The following is a 25756-nucleotide window of genomic DNA, read 5'->3' as shown; positions in this document are numbered from 1 at the left end:
TCACTGGCCAGTTCAGAGAGAGCAGCAGCCTTGGGCTTTCACAGGCCCTCAGCTCAGTTTTCCTTGTTTTGTTGGCCATGTGATGTGATTGTAGGTCTCTGTTGTCTCAAAGCAGCTAAATCACTTTGTTAAGCAAAATTTGAGGCCGAAAGCACCAGCGGGGTCTTTAGATCTTGAAAATCTGAATTCACTGATAGGTAAACCCGAGAAGAATTCACAGCATTAAGTCCTACTTATGAAGAGCATGTTGTTAGCAAGGTGGTTTCTCTTGTTTGCTGGGGTGGTCTAGGAGAGGGGAAGTACTTCTTTTGTCCCAGAGGAGGAAGAATTGGATGCTTTCCAGGCTAAGGCGGTGAGACTGCTGGCAAGGAGGCTATGTGGAGCCTATGTCTATATGGGCTGGAGGAATGAATTGATGGTAAGGAATTTACAGAAGGACTGGGGGTACCTGGAAGTCCTAACTTTTAAAGGAAAAGTAATGTTTGAAAATGTAAAATGACTTAATAGACTAGAACCCCATGAATATAGACCAGAATTAAGTCACTATTTTTTAATTTTCTTTAAAGGTTTTATTTTTATTTATGAGAAAGAGAGTGCGGGGGGCAGGGGAGGAGCTGAGGAAGAGGGACAAGCAGACTCCATGCTGAGCGTGGAGCCCCAAATGGGGCTCAATCTCAGGACCCTGAGAACATGACTTGAGCTGAAACCAAGAGTCAGACGCTTAACCAGCTGAGCCACCCAGGCGCCCTAAGTTACTTTATTTTAAACTCTGATTTTTGTCACTGTGTTTATAGATTTTCATGATAGCCCACCATGTGTAAGTTAAATTTGGGGGGTTTCTGCTTTTTAATTTCCCAAAACTGTTACAGATTTAGTCATGTTTACATCATCCTTTGCTCAAGGGATCCTCAATTTTGAAAAACCAGTCCATATCAGTATTTTTTGTTTCCTTAACTTTTTTGTGTGTGTGGCAAAATACACATAAAGTTTACCATCTTTAAATGATAATTTAATGGCATTAAGTACATTCACAGTGTTGTATATGATTATCATTATCTGTTTCCAGAACTTTCTCATCACCTCAAAGAAAAAGTCTATACCCATTAAATAATAACTCCCCCTTTCTCCCTGACCTGAACCCCAGGTACCCTCTAACCTGTTTTGTCTCTACAAATGGGCCTATCGCAGACATTTCATATAAATGGAATCGTATCATTCTTGTCCTTTTGTGTCTGGCTTATTTCACTTAGCATAATGTTTCCAAGATTCACCCCGGCTATAGCCTGTATCAGACCTTCATTTCTTTTTATGGCTGACTACTATTCCATTGTGAATAGATATCGCATTTTGTTTATCCATTCATCTGTGATGGATACTTGGGTTGGTCCCACTTTGGGCTGTTGTGAATAATGCTGCTGTGAATATTAGCTTATAAGCATCTGTTTGAGTCCCTCTTTTCAATTCTTTTTTTTTTTTTTAAGATTTTATTTTTTTATTTTGAGAGACAGATTTTTTTTTTTTTTTTTTTTTAAAGATCCTGTTTTCAGTTCTTTTGGGTGCATAGCTAGGAGTGGAATTGCTGGATCATATGGTAATCCTGTTTAACTTTTTGAGGAACCACCAAACTGTTTTCTGTAGTGGCTGCACCATTTGACATTCTTACTGGCAATGTTCCTATTCTCCACAGCCTTGCCAACACGTACTGTCCTTTTTTTAAAAGAAATTATTATAGCCATCCTAGTGGGTATGAATGAATGAAATCTGATTGTGGTTTTGATTTGCATTTTCTTAATGACTAATGATATTGATATGCCTTTGGCCATTTGTATATCTATCTGGAGAAATGTATATTCACGTCCATTGTGTAATTTTGAATTCAATGGTTTATTTGCTGTTGTTTTCAAAACAGAACCAGAAGAATATTGAATTTGAAGGAATAAATATTCTAAGCCTGCAAAAGGAGAGAGAAGCCAGAATCAAACACATTGCTGTCTCTAAGTGGCTAAGAACAACAGTTACAAATGCTTTATAAATGCAGCTTCAGCCGCCTACTCTTCCACACTCAACACATTCATGGCCAAATCTTCTGCTATAAATATGCCAAAACCAGATAGAGAACTATAAGCCCTGTTAGCTCCTGGAGTCGTTCTGATGCTAAGGGGAAAAAAATCTATTAAAAGGAAGATGAGCCTTGGCTCCAGAGAAATATTTTCTAAATCACAACCACCAGAACTGGGACAGGTTTGAATCTCAAGGTGCCTCCCAGGGAAGGATTATCGTAGCAGTGGTTCAGTTTTTCCATGCAGCTTTCTCTCAGACTGGGGAACAGAAGTCTTTAAAAGCCATAGCAGCGGCGCCTGAGTGGCTCAGTCGTTAAGCGTCTGCCTTCGGCTCAGGGCGTGATCCTGGCGTTCTGGGATCAAGCCCCGCGTCAGGCTCCTCCGCTGGGAGCCTGCTTCTTCCTCTCCCACTCCCCCTGCTTGTGTTCCCTCTCTCGCTGCCTGTCTCTCTCTCTGTCAAATAAGTAAATAAAATCTTTAAAAAAAAAAAAGCCATAGCAAATCATTAGTATCTACTTTATTTTCTTTCCTCAGGCTGCCTTTTCACTAGGAAAAATAAGTATACTTTCTCAAATACACAGTTAAACCAAAAATTGATCCTTTCTTACTAAGTCAAATGAAGCCCAATTTATTCAAAGAAAATGGAAGTTATTATTGGTCCAGTTCATATATATGAAAACCCAGTAGCACAGGGCTTTTGTTTTTTATTTTGAAATAAATTTAAAATTATAGAAAATTTGCAAAAAAAAAAAATTACAGTTCCCTTATACACAGCTTCCTCTATTGCTCCTGTGATGCCAGTGTACCAGGTAAAGCTGTACATAAAGTGATGCATCTTTCCTTGCCTGGTTGTGGGCCTTCTGCAGGAAGTCTGACCCATCTCTTCAAGCTCTTGAGTCCCACCAAGATATTTAAACATATCTGTATGAATGGAAAGCTGCAGTTAATGGTCGCTCCAAAATGATCGAGATACCAGATGTGGACTTGGATGTAACCAGCATAATCCAAGCCGATGAGCCTACTGCTTTATCAGCCAATGCCTTGGACTTAAATTCAGTGCTTGAAAGGGATTATAGGGCATTGAAAGACAAGGGCACTGAAAGATCATGATGAACGCAGACCCGACCGCCCCTCCCTCTTGTGCCGTCGCAGCTGCAGTGTTACCACTACAGGGTCCTGTCTGCTGTTCTCATGCATTCAGCAGTCAACAGTGTGCCAGAAAGCCACCTTAAGTGCTTTGGCGACTCGACTAAAAAAACAGCCCCGTCATGAATATCAGCTGGGTTTTAGTCTAATGTGGAAGAAGGTGCCGAGGATTCAAGTGAAGTTCAGTGTCCAAACGATGTCTTCCATCAAAGGAGAAAGGAACATTGCACATTTTTTCTTCTCTCTGTTGGGCCAAAAGCAGAATGCTGTAAATTTAACCATTGTAGATACCGGGGTAGATAAGAGCTGTTTTTCAGCTTAAAGAGGGAAGCAGTAGGGGTGCCTGGGTAGAGCTCAGTTGGTTAAGCATCTGCCTTCGACTCAGGTCATGATCTCAGGTCCTGGGATCAAGCCCCCATGGGGGGGGGGTCCTTGCTCAGCAGGGAGTCTGCTTCTCCCTCTCCCTCTGACCCTCCTCCCCGCTTGTGCTCTCTCTCTTTCTCTCTCTCAAATAAATAAAATCTTTAAAAAAATTTCTTCGAAAACCTAACTGTAGTACAGTTTATAATAACCAAAACCAGGAAATGAAACCAGAAATAATAATATTAACTAATCTGTATACTTTATTCAAATTTTGGCAGTTTTCACACTTATGTTCTTCTTCTGGTTTAGGTTTTCACTTCACATTGCATTTATTCCTCCTTAGTCTCCTCCAGCCTGAGACAGTTTCTCAATCTTTGTCTTTCATGACCTTGACACTTTTGAAGAATACTAGCAGTGATTTTGTAGAATGTCCCTAAATTTGAATTTGCCTTATATTTTCTCATGATTAGACTGAGGTTATGTATCTTGGGCAACAGAAATGATCTTGTGTCCTCTCAGCTCTTCATGTCAGAAGATACGTGCGTTGTTACTGGTGATTTAGTTTCAATCACTTGGTTAAGGTGGTGTCCGCCAGGCTTCTCCACTGTAAAGTTATTATCTTTCCTATTGTAATTAATGAATGTCCTATGGGGAGATACTTTGAGACTTTCTAAATACCCTGTCTCTTCCTCCCTCCCTCCCTCCCTCCCTCCCTCCCTCCCTCCCTTCCTTCCATTTATTTATTTATTTTTTAGAGAAGGCGGGAAGGGCAGGGGAGGGGCAGAGGGAGAGAGAAAGAGACGCTCCAGCTGAGCGTGGAGCACAACATGGGGTTCTGTCTCACCACCCTGAGATCACGACCTGAGCCCAAATCAAGAGTCAGACACTTAACCAACTGAGCCACCCAGGCGCCCCTAAATATCCTGTTTCTTATAGTACTTTAGCCCACTAATTTTAGCATTGATCAGTGGTTCTTGCCTGTGACAGTTATTACTGTGCTGTGTGCCTAATAGTGACTTCCGTTTCCATCATTCCTTCTCTATCTATTAATTAAAAGGAATTCCATGAGGAAGAATTGTCCTTTCTCACCCATTTACGTATCAGTATGGGCTTAGGAATATTTTACTTCTCATATTCCAGATGTGGCCACTAGGACTCCTTTACATTGGCTCTTGTGCACTTGTGACATATACCCCGCATCATTTTTGACTACTTCTTTACTTTCAGTTACCACAGGATGCTGCAGGCTCATATTTTGTTTTTCCTGCCCTGATTCAGGAACCAACCATTTCACCAGGGAGCTTTGCTTCCTTTTATTGTAGGAATGGTATTTAGAAAAACAAGATCTTGACACTAGATAGGCTGATTGCTACTGGAGTATCATTGTTTTTAGGCCCTTTCAGCAGACAGGTCTAGAAAATACCTGTATAAATACAAACCCACACAAACACACATACCTCTTTATTGCCAGGAGCACAGGTGTTTTTTAAAACTCAGCCAAGCTAAAGAAAAATGCCAATGATATTCTGTGTTTTGGCAGCGAGTTTGAAGAGGGATTTTTATTTAGTATGACCAGCTGCAGTCATCTGGTGTTACTGCATATGGTACTAAACGTGAAGTTCTAGGCTTCTGTATCCTTACGCAGAACTTTCCCTCATTCATTAACCATGTATGTATGTATGTATGTATGTATGTATTTATTTATTTATAAAGATTTTATTTATTTATTTGACAGAGACAGAGACAGCCAGCGAGAGAGGGAACACAAGCAGGGGGAGTGGGAGAGGAAGAAGCAGGCCCATAGCGGGGGAGCCTGATGTGGGGCTCGATCCCAGAACGCCGGGATCACGCCCTGAGCCGAAGGCAGACGCCCAGCCGCTGTGCCACCGAGGCGCCCCTAACCATGTATTTATTAAGCATCTACTAGATGCCAGGCTCCGTGCTCATTAATGTAAAAGACAAAATACCATACCTTCAGGGAGCTTACATGCTAATGGGAGAAAGAGTAAATAAACATATAGACAAAACAGTTTATAGATTTTGATAAGTGCTGTGAAAAAACTAAGTATGGTTCTATAATTAGAAATAATAAGGCTTCCAGAACAGAACACTTGAGATAAGATGATCAGGGAAGGAATGTCTGGGAAGACTTGAAGGACTGAAGTGTGGGGAGTAGCTGTGGGCAAAGGGCAGTGGAAAGAAACATTCTGAGCATAAGCAAAAGGTCTGAGGTTAAAAAGAAAATTAAAAAAAAAAGCTTGGGTGTTCTAAGAACTAGTTCCCCTCTTTGTCAGTTAAAAGTTAAGAAACACCCAGTTCAGAAATGGTCAAAGGACTTAAATAAACATTTCTGCAGAGAAGATATGCAAATGTCCAATAGGCACATGAAGCATCATCATTAGTCATTAGGGAACTGCAAATCAAAACCACAATCAGATACCATTCATACCCACAAGGATGGCTATAACAATTAAAAAAAAAAAAACGTTGGCAAGGATGTGGAGAAATAGGAACATTGCCAGTAAGAATGTCAAACAGTGCAGTCACTACAGAAAACAGTTTGGTGGTTCCTCAAAAAGTTAAACAGGGGGTGCCTGGGTGGCTTAGTTGGTTAAGTGTCTGCCTTCGGCTCAGGTCATGATCTCAGGGTTCTGGGATCGAGCCCCACGTCGGGCTCTCTGCTCAACGGGGAGCCTGCTTCTCTCTCTCCGTGTGCCTCCCCTGCCCCCTGTCAAATAAATAAATAAAAAATCTTTTAAAAAAATTAAACAGGATTACCATATGATCCAGCAGTTCCACTCTTAGCTATGCACCCAAAAGAATTGAAAACAGGATCTTTAAAACAAAAACAAAAAAGCTCTTTCTCTGTCTCTCAAAGAAATAAAATCTTAAAAAAAAAAAAAAAAAGAATTGAAAAGAGGGACTCAAACAGATGCTTATAAGCTAATATTCACAGCAGCATTATTCACAACAGCCCAAAGTGGGACCAACCCAAGTATCCATCACAGATGAATGGATAAACAAAATGTGATATCTATTCACAATGGAATAGTAGTCAGCCATAAAAAGAAATGAAGTTCTGATACAGGCTATAGCCGGGGTGAATCTTGGAAACATTATGCTAAGTGAAATAAGCCAGACACAAAAGGACAAGAATGATACGATTCCATTTATATGAAATGTCTGCGATAGGCCCATTTGTAGAGACAAAACAGGTTAGAGGGTACCTGGGGTTCAGGTCAGAGAGTAAGGGGAAATTATTATTTAATGGGTATAGACTTTTTCTTTGAGGTGATGAGAAAGTTCTGGAAACAGATAATGATAATCGTATACAACACTGTGAATGTACTTAATGCCACTAATTGTACATTTAAAAATGGTTAAAATAATAAACTTACGTTACATATATTTTTACTATAATTTTTAAGAATATATTTTTAAAAATAACAAAACCTTCGTCAAATGTGATCTTTAGTGTCTATTAGTCTTACCAATGACAAGAAAGTTAGGGCTTATGTCAGATGAACCAAAAGACCATTGATTTTCATTTTCCCATCTGCATTCTACCTGGGTGTGAGTAAATGATATAAAAAATGTCAGAATCAAAAATATTTTTTCCTTAATCTAATGGTTGATTGCTTGGCTCTTTTAATTACCAAGTCTCGTCCACTCTTGGTAGAGCTTCTTCCAGGCCTACGCACAGCACGGCCATTTCTCCCCATAGCAGGTGCGAGGCCCTGTGTCTTCCAGTGGTCTCTCAGGATACTCAAAAGTATGTGCCTCAGGAGAATGAAAGATTTCCATTATAGCTTTAGACAAGCCTATAAGACAGAAATAAAAGAGCTAATCGTAAAGGAGATAATGGTATATTTGACATAAAATTTAAAGCTTACGTTTATCAAAATACACCTTCAAAGAAAATAGGTAAAGATATTTACAAGAAAGATACAACTGACCAAGGATTAGTTTCCAGAATATATAACTATTTCTAAATTAATGCAGATCTGTATGAAAAAGACAATTCAGTAAGAAAATGAGCAGAGATTAAGAAAATCAATAAAAACCAAAGACCAAAGGCTGATTTTTTTTTTTTAAGATTTTATTTATTTATTGGACAGAGAGAGACACAGTGAGAGAGGGAACACCAGCGGAGGGAGAGGCAGAGGGACAAGCAGACTCCCCACTGAGCAGGGAGCCTGACGCGGGGCTCGATCCCAGGACCCTGGGATCATGACCTGAGCCGAAGGCAGATGCTTAACGACTGAGCCACCCAGGTGCCCCAAAAGGCTGATTTTTTGAGAATATCTCTAGGTAGGCTGATCAGGAAGAGGAGGATACATTAATGTCTATATCAGAAATGACAGACGTGTTGTCACTAGAGTCTACTGATATTTAAAGGTAAAAGAATATCTTGAAAAACTTTATGCCAGTAACTTCTACAACATAGATGAAAGAGACAGTTTGAATGATACAAACTATGAAAACTCTCAAGAAAAAATGGAGACTCTGAATAGCGCTATCAAGTAAGTTGAGATTGGAGTTTAAAGCATTCTAGTGAAGAAAACTCCAGGCCCACACAGCTTCACTGATGAATTCTACCAAATATTTAAGAAAGAAATACTTAGAGTAGTTCTACAGAAACTGCCAAAAAAATTAAGGAGTATGTCCCAGCTCATTCTGCAAGGCCACTATGGGAAAATAAATGGACCTCATGAATCTAGATGTAAAAATTTTGAATAAAATTTTAGTTGATTGAGTCCAGCAATATTCTAAAAGGACAATATATCATTACCAAGTAGGGTTTATCTGAGTAATGCAGGGTAGGTTTAACATTCAGAGGTTAAATGGGATTTCCATTTTAATAATTTAAAAAAAGAAAAACCATCTATAAGCAGATTCAGAAAAAGCATTTGACAGTGTCCAACATTTATTCTTTTTTTTTTTTAAGATTTTTGTTTATTTGTTTGAGAGAGAGCGAGCTGGGAGAGGGGCAAAAGGAGAGGGAGAAGCAGGCTGCCCACTGAGCAGGGAGCCTGATGTGAGGCTTGATCCCAGGACCCTGGGACCCCCATGATCATGACCCAAGCTGAAGCAGACGCTTAACTGACTGAGCCACCCAGGAGCCCTTCCAACATCCATTCTTGCTTGATAATACGAGAGCAGCAAACTAGGAATAGGACAGTTCCTCAGCCTGACTGAGGGCATCTATGAAAAACCTCCAGTCAGTATCATAACGACAAAACCATTGCTTTGCCCCCTAAGATCAGGAGTGAGGCTGTCCACTTCTAGTCAACATTTTACTGGAGGTTCTGGCCACTGTGGTTAGGCCAGATGGTGAAATAATAAAATGCATTCCAATTGGAGAGGAAGAAGTAGAACTGTATTTACAGCCTACATAGAGTTTTGTCTCAGTCAGGTGTTAGAGCAGAATGAAGTTCTGCAAAGGACTCAGAATTGACCTCCTGAACACCCTTTCTTAGAAAGTTACTTGAAGATGTCTTCCACCCGAGTAAGGAGTAAACCAAGAGTGGGGAGAAGTAGAAGACCACAGAAGGAGCGACCCTCACCCTGGTCAGCATGACAGCTGTGTGGCAGGCCTCGGCCTCTAGGTCAGAGCACGAGGGGCAGGCCAGGAGACCGAGAAGATTGCAGACCAGAGGGCATTCAGGCCAGAGCAGTTAAAGTGCGAGTGAAGACAAAGAGGAGGTTACAGAGGTGAATACCTGCAGGAGAGGCAGCCATCTCTGTAAAGCAGCCCGGGTGCAGGGGTGAGGCCTCCTGAAGTGCAGCTTACATTGAGCAGTGTAGTGGGAATGTAAGAAAAAAGAATCAATTTCGTGTTTCAGGAATTTTTTCTAAAAGGGCCCAGGGAGTGAGGCAGTGCCTATCTGGAGAAGGAAATGGGCCAAAGAGAGGGATATTCTTGGTCTGGCGTATTGACTTATTTATAAATGCTTCTCACTTATGTTCAGATTATAGAGCCAATTTTGTTCACAAAGTGTGAAAGGAGAAAAGTAGCTGACAGAAGGTTGGATGTGGAAGTTAGATGATGGGCAGCCTGGACTTTTTTTTTTTTTTTTTTTTAAGATTTTATTTATTTATTTGACAGGGAGAGAGGGAACACAAGCCAGGGGAGTGTGAGAGGGAGAAGCAGGCTTCCCGCCGAGCAGGGAGCCCAGTACAGGGCTGGAGCCCAGTACAGGGCTCGATCCCAGGACGCTGGGATCATGACCCAAGCCAAAGGCAGACGCTTAACAGCTGAGCCACCCAGGTGCCCCTGTCTTTTTCTTATTTTAATTAATTATTTATTTATTTATATGAGAGAGAATACCAGTGGGATGGAGGAGGAGTGCGAGAGGGACAAGCAGACTCCCTGCTGGGTGGGGAGCCCAACGTGGGGCTCAGTCCCAGGACCCCGATACCATAACCTGATCTGAAGTCAGATGCTTAACCGACTGAGCCACCCAGGTGCCCGTGGGCTTCGCTTTGCTTCTTTTCTCCTTTTTTTCTTTTCTTTTCTCTTTTTTTTTTCTTTTTCTCTTTTCTTTTTTCCTTCCTTCCTCCCTCCCCTCCCCTCTCCTCCCCTCCAATTCCTTTCTTCCTTTTTCTTTCTTTTTCTTCCTTTCTTTCCTTTCTTTCAAAAGAAAACCCCTTGGGCTAGGTTTATAGGTATTGTGTTTTAACTCCTTTGGTAACGATTCAGAACAAACTACAAACAACTTGTTTGATAAAAAATGGACACAATAAACTGTTTTGCCTGAGTATAGCACGACGAATAGAAAGGTGTCTCGGCTTAGGAATGCCGGTGGTTTGGTGAGGCAGAAGTTCTCTCTGGTGAGGTTAGACTAGCCTGATGCTCCGTGTGGGCAGACAACTTATTTTGGGGACTGTTTTGCAGGGAGAAGTCTTAATGTCTCTCCAGGTGGCACTGCCAGGCAGAAGGAAACAGATCGAGACGACATAGGCAATGGCAGTATCATTAAATAAGGAGAGGGTTAAGTCCTGTCAGGTGTGGGTGTCTCCAGTGCACACAGTTCTGAATGGTACAGAAGTCAGTCATTGGAAGGGCCGGGGCTAGAGAAGGGAGCAGGAAATCCATACATATCAAAGGTTAAGTAGCAGACTTTGAGTTGGGGTGAGTGGTCAGCTGTGTTCTGGAAAGGTGTCTGTTGGTCATTGTTCCTACATTGATCTTCAGTTGGTTCAGGGCAGGTGACGCGCTGTGGAACAGCAAGTCCCAGCGGTCTGTGCTGCGCAGACCCAGCCTGTTGGGGCATTTGTTGACTAGCTGCCTTTTTTTTCAACAGGCGTGGTGTCTGTCTGTTTTGAGGGAGACAGTGATGGTTACATCAACTTGGTGGCCTACCCTTACGTGGAAAGTGAGACTGTGGAGCAGGATGACACACCAGAGCGGGAGCAGCCTCGGCGCAAACACTCCCGCCGAAGCCTGCACCGGTCAGGCAGTGGCAGTGACCACAAGGAGGAGAAAGCCAGCCTGTCCCTTGAAACCTCTGAGAGGTAAGGGGGTGGTGCACAGGGCTGAGGGGGCACGTCTGGTCCTGGCAGCACAAACACTCACGGCATCTCTAGAGTCCTGACACACCCTGGAGAAGTAGGGCTCAAGGTTGGGGGAAGGTGCCTGGTGTTCCTTGGCCACCCACCTGTGCGTGTCACATCACCCCAGTGACGCCGCCTTCTAAGGATGGATGGAGCCGGTCAAGAGAGAGTGAAGCTGTCTCAGTCCTTCGAAGGCAGGGGCTCTCTGGGCCCTCTGTGTTCTCCAGCTTTGTTATGTCTCACATGTGCGGTCGAAATGCCTTGGTCCACGGTGAGGTCCCGTCTGCTCTCTGAGCTGTAAGATTGCCTGAGAGCGGTGAGAAGCCATCCACGCTAGTGTTCTTTAAGGGTTCTGAAAGAGGTTCTTTGACCTCTCTGAGACTCTGAGATCAGCTCCTAACCCTTTCCCTGCACCTAAAATTTAGTTTATTGCATTGGAAATGATTTTTCTTGTAGATTAGGGAAATACAAAGAATTATGTTTCTTGATATTTTATGCAAAAAATGTGAACTGTGCTAGGGCAGCCATCATCAAAAGGACAGGCAGTAAAAGTGCTGATGGAAATTAGAGAAATTGGAACCCTCCCGAATTGCTGAGGGGAATGTAAAATAGTGCAGCCACCCTGGAACACAGTTACTGTCAGTTCCTTAGAAAGTTAAACCCATCAATTCCACTCCTGGGAGTAGCAGCCTATACCAAGAGAATTGAAAAAATACATTCAGACGCAAAACTTGCAAAGAAACGTTCATAGTAACATTACTCCTGACAGTCAAACGATGGAAGTAACCCGAGTGTCCATCAGCTGGTGACTGAACAAAAGCTGGGTAGTGTTCAGCGATAAAAAGGAACGGTGCACTCACACGAGCCGCAGTGGGGATGAACCTTGGAAACCTGTGCTAAGTGAAAGAAGTCAGTCACAAAAACCCACATATTATGGGATTCCATTTATAGAAAATGTTCAGAATAGGCAAATGCATGAGACAGAAAGCAGGTTAGTGGGTGCCAGACACTGAGGGCGAGAGGAGGATAGGAAGTGACTACTAATGGTGATGGTGTTTGTTTTGGGGGTAATGAAATGTCCTAAAAATTAGATAGTGGTGATATTTTATAACCTTGTAAGTACATATTTTTTAAAACCCACTGAATTATTTTTAAAAAATTAAAAGTAATGTGAGCTTCCTAGAAGAAAGCGGAATCAAAATTTTATGATTAGATTACGTACTGAATTTCAGGGCATCTAGCTGGCTTAGTCGGTGGAGTATGTGACTCTTGATCTTGGGATTGTGAGCTCGAGCCCCATGTTGGGTATAGAGATTACTTAAAAAAATTGTTTTTTTGGAAGTATACTATTTCGCTCAAAAATAAGTTTCAGTGAATAAGATCTGTGACTCAACTTAGTTGGATTTGGGACTTTTCTTAGATGTGGCAGCACATAGGGGCGCCTGGGTGGCTCAGTCATTAAGCATCTGCCTTTGGCTCAGGGCGTGATCCCAGAGTCCTGGGATCGAGCCCCGCATCAGGCTCCCCCGCTGCAAGCCTGCTTCTTCCTCTCCCACTCCCCCTGCTTGTGTTCCCTCTCTCGCTGGCTGTCTCTCCCTCTGTCAAATAAATAAATAAAATCTTAAAAAAAAAAAAAAAAAAAGATGTGGCAGCACATAGTTTGACATCAGATCACAAGCTGCTCACCCTGGCTCCTGAAGCTGTGAGCCCAGGGCCTTCCAGCTCTCAGCGTTCCCATCGATGGAAGAGGACACGTCGTGTGGAGGAGCACAGAACCCCATGGGACTCTGGCTGAGTGTGTGATGTGTCCTCTCCCGTGTCTTCAGTCAGGGGCCCTCTCTAGCCAGATCTGCATCTCTGATGCAAGGAGAGGCCTTCACATCCATTTCTTAGTAAGGAAGGTCTCCAGATGTTAAGTATTATTGTGGAAAATAGACTCCAGTCTGCAGAAGCACTTCTTCAGGGCTTCCTTGTCATTCCCCAAGGGGCTTCCTCTTCACTGATGATCGTGGGACCTAAGCTTAGTGACAAGGAATGTTCCCCAAGTCCTCAAGCCCATAGCTGGCATTAATGCCTTTCTCTCAATAGCTCTTTAGAGTGGGCTTTCTTTTGTTCTCCAAAGATACAGAAGTTGCTTCGTGAATCATCTGTTGAAAAGCCGGTGTACACAGAATAACATCAAAGTCTGCCTGTATCTGAGTTCAGGGCTCTGCTCTGGAAGTGACAGCTCTGTCTGCAGTCCCCAGACCTCTGTTGGGCCTGTTCGCAGAGACTGTACGTTACCCCCAGGAGTGGAGCTTACTTTTCACCAGGGCCAGCTACAGCACCAAGGGTGATGCCAAGAGGCACGGGTTCCCCATGTAGGCACAGAGAACTTTATTTGGGTTTACTTGGTGGATGAGTAAACCTCGTTTCTTTTCTTTTCTCTTCTTTTTTTTTTTCTTTTCTCTTCTCTTTTCTTCTCTTTTCTTTTTTTTAAAGATTTATTTGTCAGAGAGAGAGAGAAAGTGAGCACAAGCTGGGGGAGCAGCAGGCAGAGGCAGAGGGAGAAGCAGGCTTCCCGCCGAGCAGGGAGCCCGATGCAGGGCTCAATCCCAGGACCCTAGGACCATGACCTGAGCTGAAGGCAGCTGCTTAACTGACTGAGCCACCCAGGTGGTCCTGCATTCCTTTTTATTTTTATTTATTTTTAAAAATTTTATTTATTTATTTGACAGAGAGAGGGGGGCGCCCAAGCAGGGGGAGCAGCAGGTAGAGGCAGATGGAGAAGCAGGCTCCCCGCTGAGCAGGGAGCCCGATACCCAGACTCCATCCCAGGACCCTGGGATCATGACCTGAGCCGAAGGCAGACGCTTAATCGACTGAGCCACCCAGGCATTCCAACCTGGTTGTTTCTTAAAGGGGATCACAAAAAAGGCATCCATGAATAGCCTTAGCCGTGTCCTCCCCAGAAGAACGTGAGAGTCTCGTCATGCTGAGAGGCATTGGTGGCTCGTCTGCTTCTAGTTAGAGGGAGTGGGAATGTCTGCCTGTGTCTCTGAGCCACTTCACCCAGCCTGCGTAGCCACCTGTGGGCGGTGTCCGCATTTCCAGGACACACGAGGCCTGGTGGTTAGCTCAGCTCTGCGTGACGTAGCGTGTGCACAGTCGCAGGAGAGGACGATGGCATAATGGCATTTGATGTCGCTGCAGGTTTGCTCTGCCGTTTCCCGGGCACGTGGCTACGCAGGCAGACATACAGTGGCAGCACGTGCTTTCTTGAGATCTTACTAAAAATTCAGTTGTAGATGTGGACACGAACAGGATAGTCACCCATGTTCTTAACAGTGGCAGCCATGCTCCACCCTGTGTTTATTAAGTGTAAAACTGTACATTCATCGGTTTTTATATTTTTTTAAATTGTAAAGTACATCTATCAGTTTATCATTTTCGCCTTTTCTCGGTGTCTAGTTTAGTTGTATTAAATACATGCACACTGTTGTGCAGACCTCACTACTGTCCATTTCCAGAACTTTTCATCTCCAGCAGCAGCTCCGTACCTGTGGGGTCGCTCTCCGTTCACCTCGCCCGTCCCTGGCAGCCGCTGTTCTATTTTCTGTTTCTGTGAATGTGCACTTACCTCACACGAGTGGAATCCCACAGCATTTCTCCTTTTATGTCTGGCTTATTTCACTTAGCGGGATGTTTTCAGGGTTCATCCAGGTTGTGGCCTGTGTCAGAATGCCCTCCCTTTGTGTTGCTGAGTGCGGCTGCACGGTACGGGTGCGGCACGTTTTGTGTCTCCACTCATGCTCTGATGGGCACTTGGGTTGTTTCCACCCCTCGTTTCTTGTACTGCTGCTGGGAACAGAGTGTCACGTTTCTGTGTGAGTTCCTGTCTTCAGTTCTTTCAGGTGCATACCTGGGAGTGGAATTGCTGGATCATGTGATGATTCTACGTGTAACGTTTTGAGGAACCACCAGACTTTGTCACCGCGGCCGCAGCGTTTTGCGTTCCCCCCGCAGTGCACAGGGCTCCAGTCCCTGGACGTCCTCTGCGCGCTCGCTGCAGCCGATGTTTATAATAGCCTTCCTAGCGGGTCGGGAGCGCTATCTTCAGCACATAATTTGATGCCAAGAGTTATTTTTGAGACAGTTTTCAGAGACACAAGTATAAACACTACTTATGACTCACTTTTGTGCACTCATGCATCTGGGGCCCTGTGCCACCGTCAGCAGGGGCCGTGGGTGGTAGATGAGACCCAACAGAGGCGCCTCCTTCACCCTGTGCACTGGGAGCCCAGAGGCTGTCTTGACTGAGCCCCTCAGCAATGTGTCCTGTTCTTCCTTCTTAGCTCCCAGGAGGCAAAGAGCCCGAAGGTGGAGCTCCACAGCCACTCAGACGTCCCTTTCCAGATGCTGGACAGCAACAGCGGTCTGAGTTCCGAGAAGATCAGCCACAACCCCTGGAGTCTGCGCTGTCACAAGCAGCAGCTGAGCCGCATGCGCTCCGAGTCCAAGGACCGCAAGCTCTACAGTATCCTTGTTACTGCGCCTTCAGCGGTGCCCCTGCTGGGACCACGGGCTGGTCTTGTGTCAGGACACCTTCTAGCACCGTGTCCGAGGCCGTCTCTGTCCAGGAGCCCCACTTGCTCTCCTCTCCCTTTTTCATAGGCTCTTTGTCCTTCTTTGTTTTATTGACTCGGTTTTTTCTGCCTTTCGGGACTGGTAAGCCTGAAGCTTAAATTTGGCAGTTCGGAAGGGTGCTGTCCGGTAGAACCTTCTGGGACAGTGGAGGTATGTGTATCTGCAGTTAGTGTGGTAGCCACTGACCACACCGAGTAACTGAAACGTGCTTGCCGTGACTGAGTTACAGAATTTTACATTTATTTAAATTGCCAGATGTGCCTAGTGATTACTGTATTTATCGGTGCATGTCTAGAATCAGGCGTCTGCGTGTGTGTGCGTGTGCACACATACATTTCTCCCCTCCCAGAAGACAGTCATTACAAAGTGATATGTGGGGGTTTTTTGTCCAAGAGAAACACCATACCTGAACAACGTATAATAAGTAGTCCTTAAGATGGTAAAAGTAAAAAAAGTATTGTAAAATGGGAATCCTGATGATCGTTTAGTGTCTGAAGCAATAGCCTGCGAGTAACTAATACTTACTGAGAAAGTGAGGAGAAATGTGCTGAGCCCTATCTGTTTACTCAGTTTGCGGAACAGTCTCTTGAGGGAGGAAGTGTTCGCGATGCCTGCGTGTAGATGAGGAGATGGAGGCGCGAGGGGGTTAAGTGCTGTGCCCAGGCCCGTGAGTGGCCAAGGCAGGATTCAAGAGCCCATGCTCTCCGGCACTGTGAGGTGTTTCTGCCGCCCTTTTTAAGTTTTATTGCCATTTGTTTATAGGTTATAGCAGGTGATGAAATTAATTAAAGGCCAAATTTAATGGTTTTCTGTAAGCTATTCTTTAAAGAAGTAGGCAGTGTCAGTACGTGCATTGTCAAGCGATGCCAAGTATCTTACCATCCAAGATCATGGGATTGCTTCCTCGTCCCCCAGTACGAAATTGAGGTCCAGACTGTGGGCCCCGATGACTTTTGACAGGCGTGACAAGCCTATACCTTTATCCAGGATGGTTGCAGCCAGTAGATGTAAACGAGGACATGGGTATAAATGCCAGCTGGCCGGGACTATAGAGGCATTTTAAGGAGAAGGTTCTAGAAGTACCAAGGGATAGGTTTAAATATGTAGTCTACTGGTTTGAAGTTTAGTCAGAAAAAGGCAGGATAGAAGTTTAAATCTACCTTTTTCTAAGATTCCCATTCGGGAATGGTAAACCTGATTTCTCATGTGTGTAGTAGTGCTGCAAAGATGTCTTCCTTATTTCTTTTAGGCTTGAGTAGGGCCTCGGTTAACGAATGGTGCCAGGGATGTATGCGAATCTGCCAGATCTTCTTCAGTTTGTGTATGCCTACAGGACAGAATAAAATAGAATAAAATAAAAATGATGGCATTAGCAGATTTATATACACACACACACACATATCGCGGAAAAATTTTCAGCCATAAAAAGGAATGAAATTTTGTCACATGCTACATACAAATTGGATAAAACTTGAAAACATTTGCTAAGAGAAACGGCCAGACACCAAAGGACAAATAGGAAGCGTCTAGAATAGTCATAGAGACAGAAACTAGAATGGTCGTTACTGGGGGTGGGGACGTGAAGAGGCATGGGAGTTAGTGTGAGGCGGGTGCCGTGTCTGGTTTTTGTTTGGGAAGGAGGAAGAGTTCTGGAGGTGGGTGGTGATGGCGGTGGCACAGTTACTTGAACGTACTCAGTGCCACGGAGCTGCACAGTTCAACGTAGTAAAAATGGCCAATCTTATGTTACGTGTATTTTGCTACAATAAAAAAAAGTTTGAAAAGAATGAGTAAGCCGGTGGTGTGACATCTACTTTCGAGAGTTTGTAAGGTGAATACAGATCACATTAGAAGAGAACGCCCCCCTTTTATAGCAAAACGTGGTTGTGGTTTCCTGGCTGGGGCTGATGGTGAGTGTGGCTGTTACTCTCCTTGACCACGGCCCAGAGTTCCTCTTGCTCGAGAACGTGGTGCACCACTTCAAGTACCCCTGCGTGCTGGACCTGAAGATGGGCACCCGGCAGCACGGGGATGACGCGTCCGCGGAGAAGGCGGCCCGGCAGATGAGGAAGTGCGAGCAGAGTACGTCAGCTACACTGGGTGTCAGGGTCTGTGGCATGCAGGTGAGTTGCCCCTGGTGAGAGCCTCGCTGCTGCTGCCCGCGTGTTTTGGGTGGCCCATGTACCTGCCGGCTCCCCCTGCCAGGTGTCCTCCGGGCCCACAGTGGTCCAGAATCTCCTCTGAGAGGGTGAGTCCCCCACAGGGTGCCGAGCGCGTCCTCATAGGTATGTTCCCTGAGCCCTCCTGGCCTTACCGGTGACCTTAGTCCGGGCTGCAGATCCAGAGCCTCTGTGAGAGCCTGTTGCCTTGACATCGGGATGAGTCAAGCTGGCCGGGAGTACTTCCCAGACGGTGCCTGCCCAGGGCACTTGAAGGTCATCCGACCTCCCCGGTGCTCACCCGCTCTGTCTCCTGGGCTTTCAGGTGTACCAGCTGGACACAGGGCATTACCTCTGCAGGAACAAGTACTATGGCCGTGGGCTCTCCATTGAAGGCTTCCGCAACGCCCTCTATCAGTACCTGCACAACGGTCTGGACCTGAGGCGTGACCTTTTTGAGCCCATCCTGAGCAAACTGCGGGGCCTGAAAGCTGTGCTGGAGCGGCAGGCCTCCTACCGCTTCTACTCCAGCTCCCTGCTTGTCATCTACGACGGCAGGGAGTGCCGGGCAGAGTCCTTCCTGGACCGCCGGGCCGAGATGCGTCTCAAGCACCTGGATACGGGGCTCCCTGAGGGGGCGCCGCCCTGTGGCCCTAGCACCAGCCCCAGTAGCACCAGCCCCGAGGCCGGCCCCTCCTCTCCACCCAAGGTGGATGTCCGCATGATCGACTTTGCACACAGCACGTTCAAGGGCTTCCGGGATGACCCCACCGTGCATGACGGGCCGGACCGAGGCTATGTGTTCGGCCTAGAGAACCTCATCAGCATCATGGAACAGATGCGGGACGAGAACCAGTAGGCCCGGCCCTGGGCCCCCAGAACCCCTTCCTCTCCACCCGCAGGCAGGGACCATTGCTCTGACTGAACTCGCCGTGAGGACACACAGACTTGCTTTTAAAGGGTTATATTTCTCTTTGGTGTAAACTAAAAGAAATGTTTTTAGCTGTAGCCTGGAATCCATATATATAAAGTGAAGGAGGGCACAACACACATCCTCTCAGCCAGGCTCCTTTAGCTCTACGGCTCTGACTGCTGTGTCCAGGCTGACTTAGGAAGGAAGAGGTGCCCCTGGTGGATGGGCTCGGCGGCAGGGACAGGGTGCCCTTGGACATTGGTTTCTCTTGCCTAGGTCTTTGGTGTCTGTGGCTGCAGGGCCCTGCTGGTTTTAAGGTGAAGCCCTGGGCTGGTGCAAGGCCCCTCTGTGCTCACTCATCCCTTGTTCCTCACCAGTAGAGGATTGGGTGCCCATCTGTTGGGGGACTTTCTCGTCTGGTGGCGTGGGCATCAGCCAGCTCTTTAACACATGCCCCCTGGGTACCACAGGGCCGGTCGTACATCGCTGGACCCGTCCTTCTTGGTTCTGAACTTGGCATGAGGCTAGATTCATGACTGGGGTCCTGGTCACTCTTTGGCACCTGAACTTGCTGCTCTTTCTGCCTGCACAGCCCAGCCAGCCTTTCTTACCGAGATCCCTTGCCTGAGGAGGCCACTCCTTCTTGCCGCACTGAAGGGGTCCCTGTTCTGTTGCTGAGGAGAGTCAGTGTCCCAGCAGGCCTCAGGGCCTCTGGTGGCTCTGGCCTAGACAGTATTTGCGGTTCTTGTGTTGTGGGTGGGAGTCTTCTTCCTCTAGCTTGGGCAGCTGTGCTGCCTTTGGATGGGCTGTCCTTCCCAGGGCTCAAGGGCTGTGGTCCGCTCAGGGTGTCACCTTTCCCCAGGCTAAGCTCAAGGCAGCAGCCCATTGTGAGGAGCTCCAGGCTTGTGAGGGAGAGCTTTAGGCTTGTCTGCTCAGAGGGACATTGTTTGGGCCTTGGGTGCAGGTGCCCAGATTCTGCTAATGAGTTTTGTCTCATCAGTCCTGGGATCCATCAGTCTGTCCATTTGTCCATCTGCCAGCCCTTGTCTCTTGGGATCTTTTTCCTGGGCTGTAGCCTTGTTCATTAGTAAATAATTGATTTCTGTCATGCTTTCCTCAGCAAAATATTCTTTCCCATTTCTGAGGTGAGCTTTTGCCCCTGGCCCTGTTGTCAGCAGGTGCTACCTTTTTACAAAGAACTGGTAGCAAATGAATTGTAGGAGATGTTTCCCGGATGGCCCAGCACCTTCTCTGTGGGCCTGGCGTGTAAGCCCTGCTCAGCGCTGACAGTGGTACAGTGGAGGCCCAAGGGGTGACCTTTCTGGTGGTTTTAATCATTTTTGCCACCAGCCCTTAATGGCACAGAGACCTGCCACCTCGGACATGTGGCCAGGAGGTGACATTGCACTCACCTAGTCATTGCCAAGGTTAGTGCCCTCATCTCTGAGCCTAGGGCCACTGTTACTATCACTTTTGGCGTGTCCTTATTTGGGCATTAAAGGTAAGCCTGCCAGCCTGTCTGAGAGGCCTTGGGACTTGTGGACTACTTTCCTAGTCCTTAGAGATGCAGCTTCACACATTTTAATCGGGCTCCTTGATGGACCCCATCTCTCTTGGCCCTCTGATCCTGGTGCCAGTGGTGGGCAGGTTCCCATTCCTTGGGGCTGGGAGGGACAGCTTGCCTGTTTCTGGTCAGTGAGGACCATCTTTCCTGTCCCATTCTGTGGCTTCAGCCATAGGGGTAGTAGCTCTTCGTTAGTGTAGACCGTCATTTCCTGGCAGGGCAGAGGCTAAGGCAAAGAGTCAGGGGCCCCTTGGGGCCCCCTTTAGTTGAACCTCTCCAGCCTGGGGATGTGCTGTGCCTCCTGAGTTCCTATATTTTGGGAGCAGATGCTGCCCCGTTCTGCTCTTCATAGTGAGAGACTGTACCCACTATCTTCAGTGTTTTCCTGGCACTAAAAAGAGCAGAAGGGCCTGGGATTTGCTCCTGCTCCATCAGGGCAGGACCCCTCTTTTCAGCACTTTTGACACTTGGAGACCCAGCTCTGTTATCTGGTGGATGGTGGTGGGCATGTGTGTGCGCACACATTCTCTGCCTCTACTTTTTCCCTGCTCCTTGCCAGAGAGCCCTGTCCCTGCCAGGCCCTGCCTTCCCAAACCCCAACTTGGGACCAAAGTGCAACGCGGGATCACGGGTTGGGGCGCTCAAGTGACCCCTCTCTCTAGTGCTTCCCTGGGCCAAGTCGACACCAGCCCCCTGGGCTAGGGGGGATGGGACCGGCGGTGCTTAACGAGGAAGGGGACCAGTGTAGCAACTTGCCAGGGACCCAACCCCTCCCTCACATTGGGGCCTGTGCAGTGGGTGTGGGGGTTTCCCCGGGGGCCAAAGGCCTGGGCTAATTCTGTAGCCGCTGCTCACTCGCGCACATCTGGCCACGTGCACACCCCCTAGATGCAGATTGCTTGAAACATTAAAGCTGTTCAATTTGGTTTTGTTTTTGCCGATTTAAAAAAAAAAAAGTTTTAATGAGGAAAAAAAATTGGAGCACCCTGGGAAGGACCTGGTTCCTTTGCTTCTCGGGTAACTGTGAGGCCTCGCCTCTAGGAATCGCTCTCTGCTCTACTTTCCTGGAAGCCGCCTAAACCTGCCCACACCGCCCGAGGCCTGCGCCCCCTTCCACTCTCGGCTCCGGCCGCGGCTGGGCCAGCTGCGTCTCCTCGGGACCTTGCGTGCGGGGGAGGGGTGCTCGGGCCTTGGGCCGGTCGCCCCTTTCTGTACACCTAGCGCTGCCCGCCCCGCTTGTGTCTGAGGTCGTGTATGTCAAAATAAAGCCGCTAGAAACTGAGGTGTGTCCGCTTCTTTGCTGTCCCGCGGCTTCCAGGACACAGGCCCGGCCCGACCGCCGCCCCCCTCCCTCGCGTTCCTCCGCCGTGTCCCGCAAGCCGCTGCCCCGGGGCGGGGCCGGAAGCGGCCGTGCGGCGGCGGACCCCGGCACCCGTAGGGAAGGAAGCCTCGCCCTTGGCGCCAGTTCCGCCTTTGGATCCGCCAATGGTTAGCTGACCCGCCGGCCCGGGGCCCGGTCCCCATGGCAGCCTGGTGCGCTCGGGCTCTCATTGGCTACGTCTTCCGAAGCGCCGCGCGTCAGCGCTCCGACGTCGGCGTCCGTGCCACGTAAACGGCAGCTTATTGGCCGGCTCGGGCTCACGTCACCGCCCGCCTAGGTCCGGCCTGAGTTTGGGGCTAGCCCCCCTCCGTTTGGTGTCGCGTCCTGCCGTGTGGAGCCCCGGGCCGGGCGTCAGGGCGGACTGGGCGGCCAAGGCAGAGCCAGAGTGGGTCAGTCTGGCAGGCGAAGGGCGCGGGGCCGGGCACGGCGGCGGGAGTGCGCGGCAGGGCTCGGCCGGGCGGGCCGGGCCGCGGAGCCTGGGACTCACTCTCCGGCCGCCCGCAGGCGCGATGAAGGCACTGATCTTGGTGGGCGGCTATGGGACGCGTCTGCGGCCGCTGACGCTAAGCATCCCGAAGCCACTGGTGGATTTCTGCAATAAGCCCATCTTGCTGCACCAAGTCGAGGCGCTGGCCGCGGTAAGACCCGGGGTCGGTGTCGCGGTGGGACCCGGCAGGACGAGGGACGGACAGCACTGGGGGGGGGGGGGGGTCGCGGACGCCCGTGCCTTCCGGCTGAGCCCCTCTGTCGGCCTGCGCTGTTTTGTCCAACAGGCTGGTGTGGACCACGTGATTCTGGCCGTGAGCTACATGTCTCAGGTGCTGGAGAAGGAAATGAAGGCGCAGGAGCAGAGGGTGAGGCTCGGACTTTTGACCTTTTTCTTTGCTCCCCGCGCAACCACCCACCCTGGTGGGAGGAACCTGACAGGCGACTTCTCCCTTCCAGCTGGGAATCCGCATCTCCATGTCCCATGAAGAAGAGCCTCTGGGGACAGGTCAGTAAAGATTCCTGGGGAGGGTTTAGGGCCCGGGAAGGGGTAAGACCCAGACTGGATGGGGTCTACTGAACCTGGATCCAGGGGCTCAGATGCCCCCACAGCCCCCAGGAAGATGGTGACCTGTACTTCTCTCCTAGCTGGGCCCCTGGCGCTTGCCCGTGACCTGCTCTCTGAGACTTCGGACCCTTTCTTCGTCCTCAACAGTGATGTGATCTGCGACTTCCCCTTCCAAGCCATGGTGCAGTTCCACCGGCACCACGGCCAGGAGGGCTCCATCCTGGTAAGGGACTAGATCTTTCTTCTCTGACACTCCTGTCCCTCCATGCCCAGCCTCCTCCACTACCCAGCCTTTAACTGTCCCCTTGTGTTGTGGGTGCAAAGCTGTGCAGTACGTGTTTTTAAGCATTGGGGCACAGCCCCTGAGATTTAGGACAGTATGCATTGTCAAGGCTCAGGCACACCTGGACTGGGCCTGAGGTCCCCCTCCACTCAGGTGACCAAAGTGGAGGAACCCTCTAAGTATGGTGTGGTGGTATGTGAGGCTGACACAGGCCGCATTCACCGGTTCGTGGAGAAGCCGCAGGTGTTCGTGTCCAACAAGATCAACGCAGGAATGTACATCCTGAACCCTGCGGTGCTGCGGCGCATCCAGGTGTGTAGAAGCCGGCTGCTGGGGGGCTGGGAGAGGGCAGGCCCCCTCCCCACAGCCCTGCTCACAAGCTGCCCACTCCCACAGCTGCAGCCTACATCCATTGAGAAGGAGATCTTCCCTGTCATGGCCAAGGAGGGGCAGCTATATGCCATGGAGCTGCAGGGTGAGGCAGGGAGGCCACAGGGTAGGGGTGTGGTGTGGCTGGGCTGAGCCCCCTGATGCATTTTCTCCCAACAGGCTTCTGGATGGACATAGGGCAGCCCAAGGATTTCCTCACAGGCATGTGCCTCTTCCTACAGTCCCTGCGACAGAAGCAGCCTGAGCAGCTGTGCTCAGGCCCCGGCATCGTGGGCAACGTGCTGGTGGTGAGGCCCCTGCCCCACCCGTCACAGATGCCCCTTCTCAGGCTGGGGAGATGGACAGCTCACTCGTATTTTCCCCACTCTCCTTAGGACCCAAGTGCCCGCATCGGCCAGAACTGCAGCATCGGCCCCAACGTGAGCCTTGGTCCCGGTGTGGTGGTGGAGGACGGCGTGTGCATCCGGCGGTGCACAGTGCTGCGAGACGCCCACATCCGGTCCCACTCCTGGCTCGAGTCCTGCATTGTGGGCTGGCGCTGCCGCGTGGGCCAGTGGGTAAGCCTAGGGGCTGGCCGGATGGGGAGGGGGCAGGGAGTGTGCCTGCCTCGCTGACCAGGCCTGCCCCCTCCCCCGAGGTGCGCATGGAGAACGTGACCGTGCTGGGTGAAGACGTCATCGTAAACGACGAGCTCTACCTCAACGGGGCCAGCGTGCTGCCCCACAAGTCTATCGGCGAGTCGGTGCCGGAGCCTCGCATCATCATGTGAGGGGATGCCATGGGGCTGGCTGAGGCCCCATTTCCTCACTGGCAGGGGGAGCCCTGGCGTGACACGTCAGGAGGCCTTGGACTTGCCGTTTATCTGGGAGAACTGGACGAGGCGGAAGCGGCTGGGACACCTGCCCCCTCCTGTGGACATAAGCTGGCAGGATCCTTGCTGGGCATACCCCACAAAGCCCACTCCCTCAAGAAGGGCCGGGCCAGGGCTGTATGGAATAATAATTTAATGCTCACTGTGGCCCTGACTGAAAGTCAAGCTCAGGCACAATTAGGACACGGCTGGGCTCCCGCCAGTGAGATTACACTCAGGCAAGGAGGTTGGACATTGGGGGGGGGTCGTGGGGAACAGGACAAGAGGAGCTCATAAATAGGGCCCAGCCTGGGTCTGAGTTCAGGGGTGGAGGCTGCCGCCGGGTGGGCTAGGCAGCCGAGGAAGTGGTGGTACTTGCACTGGCCGCCTTCTCCCAGTCCTCTACGGACACGATGGTGGCTTTGCAGAAGAAGCAGTCCTTGTTGTTCATCAGGTGCTGGTTGATGCAGGCTCTACAACGGGAGGGGCGGTGGAGGAGAGCCTGTGTATCCCCGCCGCTTCCCCAGCCTCCTGCACCCGTGGGGCCCACTTACTTGCAGGACTTATGGCCACAGGGCTGGAACACAGCAGAAATGGGGTGAGCATAGCAGATAGGGCAGAGGTCCTCCTCGCTGGTGGGCTGCAGGGAGCAGAGTGCAGGGTGGGTTGGGGTTGGACGCCCAGACAAGTAGACGGAGACTGTGCCTACGTAGTGTGCAGTTGTGCCAACGTGTATGCGGGTGGCGTACAGCTGGCTGCTGTGGCCCCACTCACCAGGGAGGCAGCTGCTGCCTGGGCAGACGCAGAGGTCAGGTGGGCCAGCATCTGTTCCACCTGGGCCAGCTCCTCAGTGCTGATGTAATCTGTGTCTGGGGGGTGGTAGCAGGGGTCAGACCCAATGTGGCCCTGGAACCCAGTGCCTCTGAAGTACCACAACTTGGGAATTTGCTCTTCTTGATCTAGTCTAGCCCCAGATCCCTGACCCACCCCGGTTCCACTCACAGCTCTGCAGGGAGAAGCGCTTCCGGTCAGGGGCAGGCAGGGCAGTGCCAGGGGCAGGGGGCTCTGGCTGCCCCAGGAGATAACATATAGAGCGGAGCTGGAAGCAGGGATCAGCAAGGAGTACTGACGTGGCTCTCTCTGTCCTAGGTGGGAGAGGGGGCAAGGGTAGTCAGAAAGCAGTACCTACTGGAGGGGCAGGGCTCGTGGGACAGTTCAGCCCACCTTGTTTTCCACCTGCCCCCCTCCGTGTCCCTCATCCTAGATCCCAGTAAGAACTCATACAGCCCGGGTGCCATTTGAAGGGGGTGACCAGCGGATAAAGTCGGCCTACCCCCTAATAAACACTAACTCTCCAAAGAAAACGAATAAAGAACATCACTAGGAGGTTAAAGGAGTGCCTCCCAAGTT

At 49.1% G+C, this 25756-nt stretch overlaps 3 protein-coding genes and 1 pseudogene across 23 annotated transcripts in view; 3 read left to right on the top strand and 1 right to left on the bottom strand.

Annotated features, from left to right (window-relative positions):
* IP6K1 (inositol hexakisphosphate kinase 1) overlaps nucleotides 1-21670 on the top strand; it is a 61785-nt gene extending 40115 nt beyond the window's left edge. For 10 of the 11 annotated variants that reach the window (XM_026500862.4, XM_048211668.2, XM_057311708.1 and 7 more), the window contains 4 exons: nucleotides 10877-11087; nucleotides 15461-15642; nucleotides 17700-17875; nucleotides 18237-21670. In XM_026500862.4, coding sequence (XP_026356647.1) covers nucleotides 10877-11087; nucleotides 15461-15642; nucleotides 17700-17875; nucleotides 18237-18770 — 1103 coding nt within the window. In that variant the 3' untranslated portion in view covers nucleotides 18771-21670. The remainder of the gene's footprint in view (nucleotides 1-10876; nucleotides 11088-15460; nucleotides 15643-17699; nucleotides 17876-18236) is intronic. The other variant, XM_044384860.3, reaches the window with a different exon arrangement.
* On the top strand, nucleotides 2-6500 carry LOC130543613 (aminoacyl tRNA synthase complex-interacting multifunctional protein 2-like; annotated as a pseudogene).
* Nucleotides 21671-22027: 357 nt separating the features above from the next.
* Nucleotides 22028-25710, top strand: GMPPB (GDP-mannose pyrophosphorylase B). Its single transcript, XM_026500863.4, has 10 exons — nucleotides 22028-22158; nucleotides 22274-22407; nucleotides 22543-22623; nucleotides 22715-22763; nucleotides 22904-23046; nucleotides 23260-23418; nucleotides 23503-23581; nucleotides 23656-23783; nucleotides 23871-24053; nucleotides 24134-25710. Exons 2-10 carry the CDS (start codon nucleotides 22279-22281, stop codon nucleotides 24263-24265), a joined length of 1083 nt encoding a protein of 360 aa, XP_026356648.1. The 5' UTR covers nucleotides 22028-22158; nucleotides 22274-22278; the 3' UTR covers nucleotides 24266-25710.
* The window catches only part of RNF123 (ring finger protein 123), a 29015-nt gene continuing 27742 nt past the window's right edge, over nucleotides 24484-25756 (bottom strand). For all 11 annotated transcript variants that reach the window (XM_048211662.2, XM_044384855.3, XM_044384856.3 and 8 more), the window contains 4 exons: nucleotides 25349-25491; nucleotides 25121-25215; nucleotides 24901-24986; nucleotides 24484-24819 (listed from right to left, as the gene is read on the bottom strand). In XM_048211662.2, coding sequence (XP_048067619.1) covers nucleotides 24696-24819; nucleotides 24901-24986; nucleotides 25121-25215; nucleotides 25349-25491 — 448 coding nt within the window. In that variant the 3' untranslated portion in view covers nucleotides 24484-24695. The remainder of the gene's footprint in view (nucleotides 24820-24900; nucleotides 24987-25120; nucleotides 25216-25348; nucleotides 25492-25756) is intronic.

Source organism: Ursus arctos, unplaced genomic scaffold (assembly GCF_023065955.2).
Source record: "Ursus arctos isolate Adak ecotype North America unplaced genomic scaffold, UrsArc2.0 scaffold_14, whole genome shotgun sequence".
NCBI lineage: Eukaryota > Metazoa > Chordata > Mammalia > Carnivora > Ursidae > Ursus > Ursus arctos.
The sequence above is the reverse complement of the archived record's forward strand: the minus strand, read 5'-3'. Positions and strand labels throughout refer to the sequence as shown.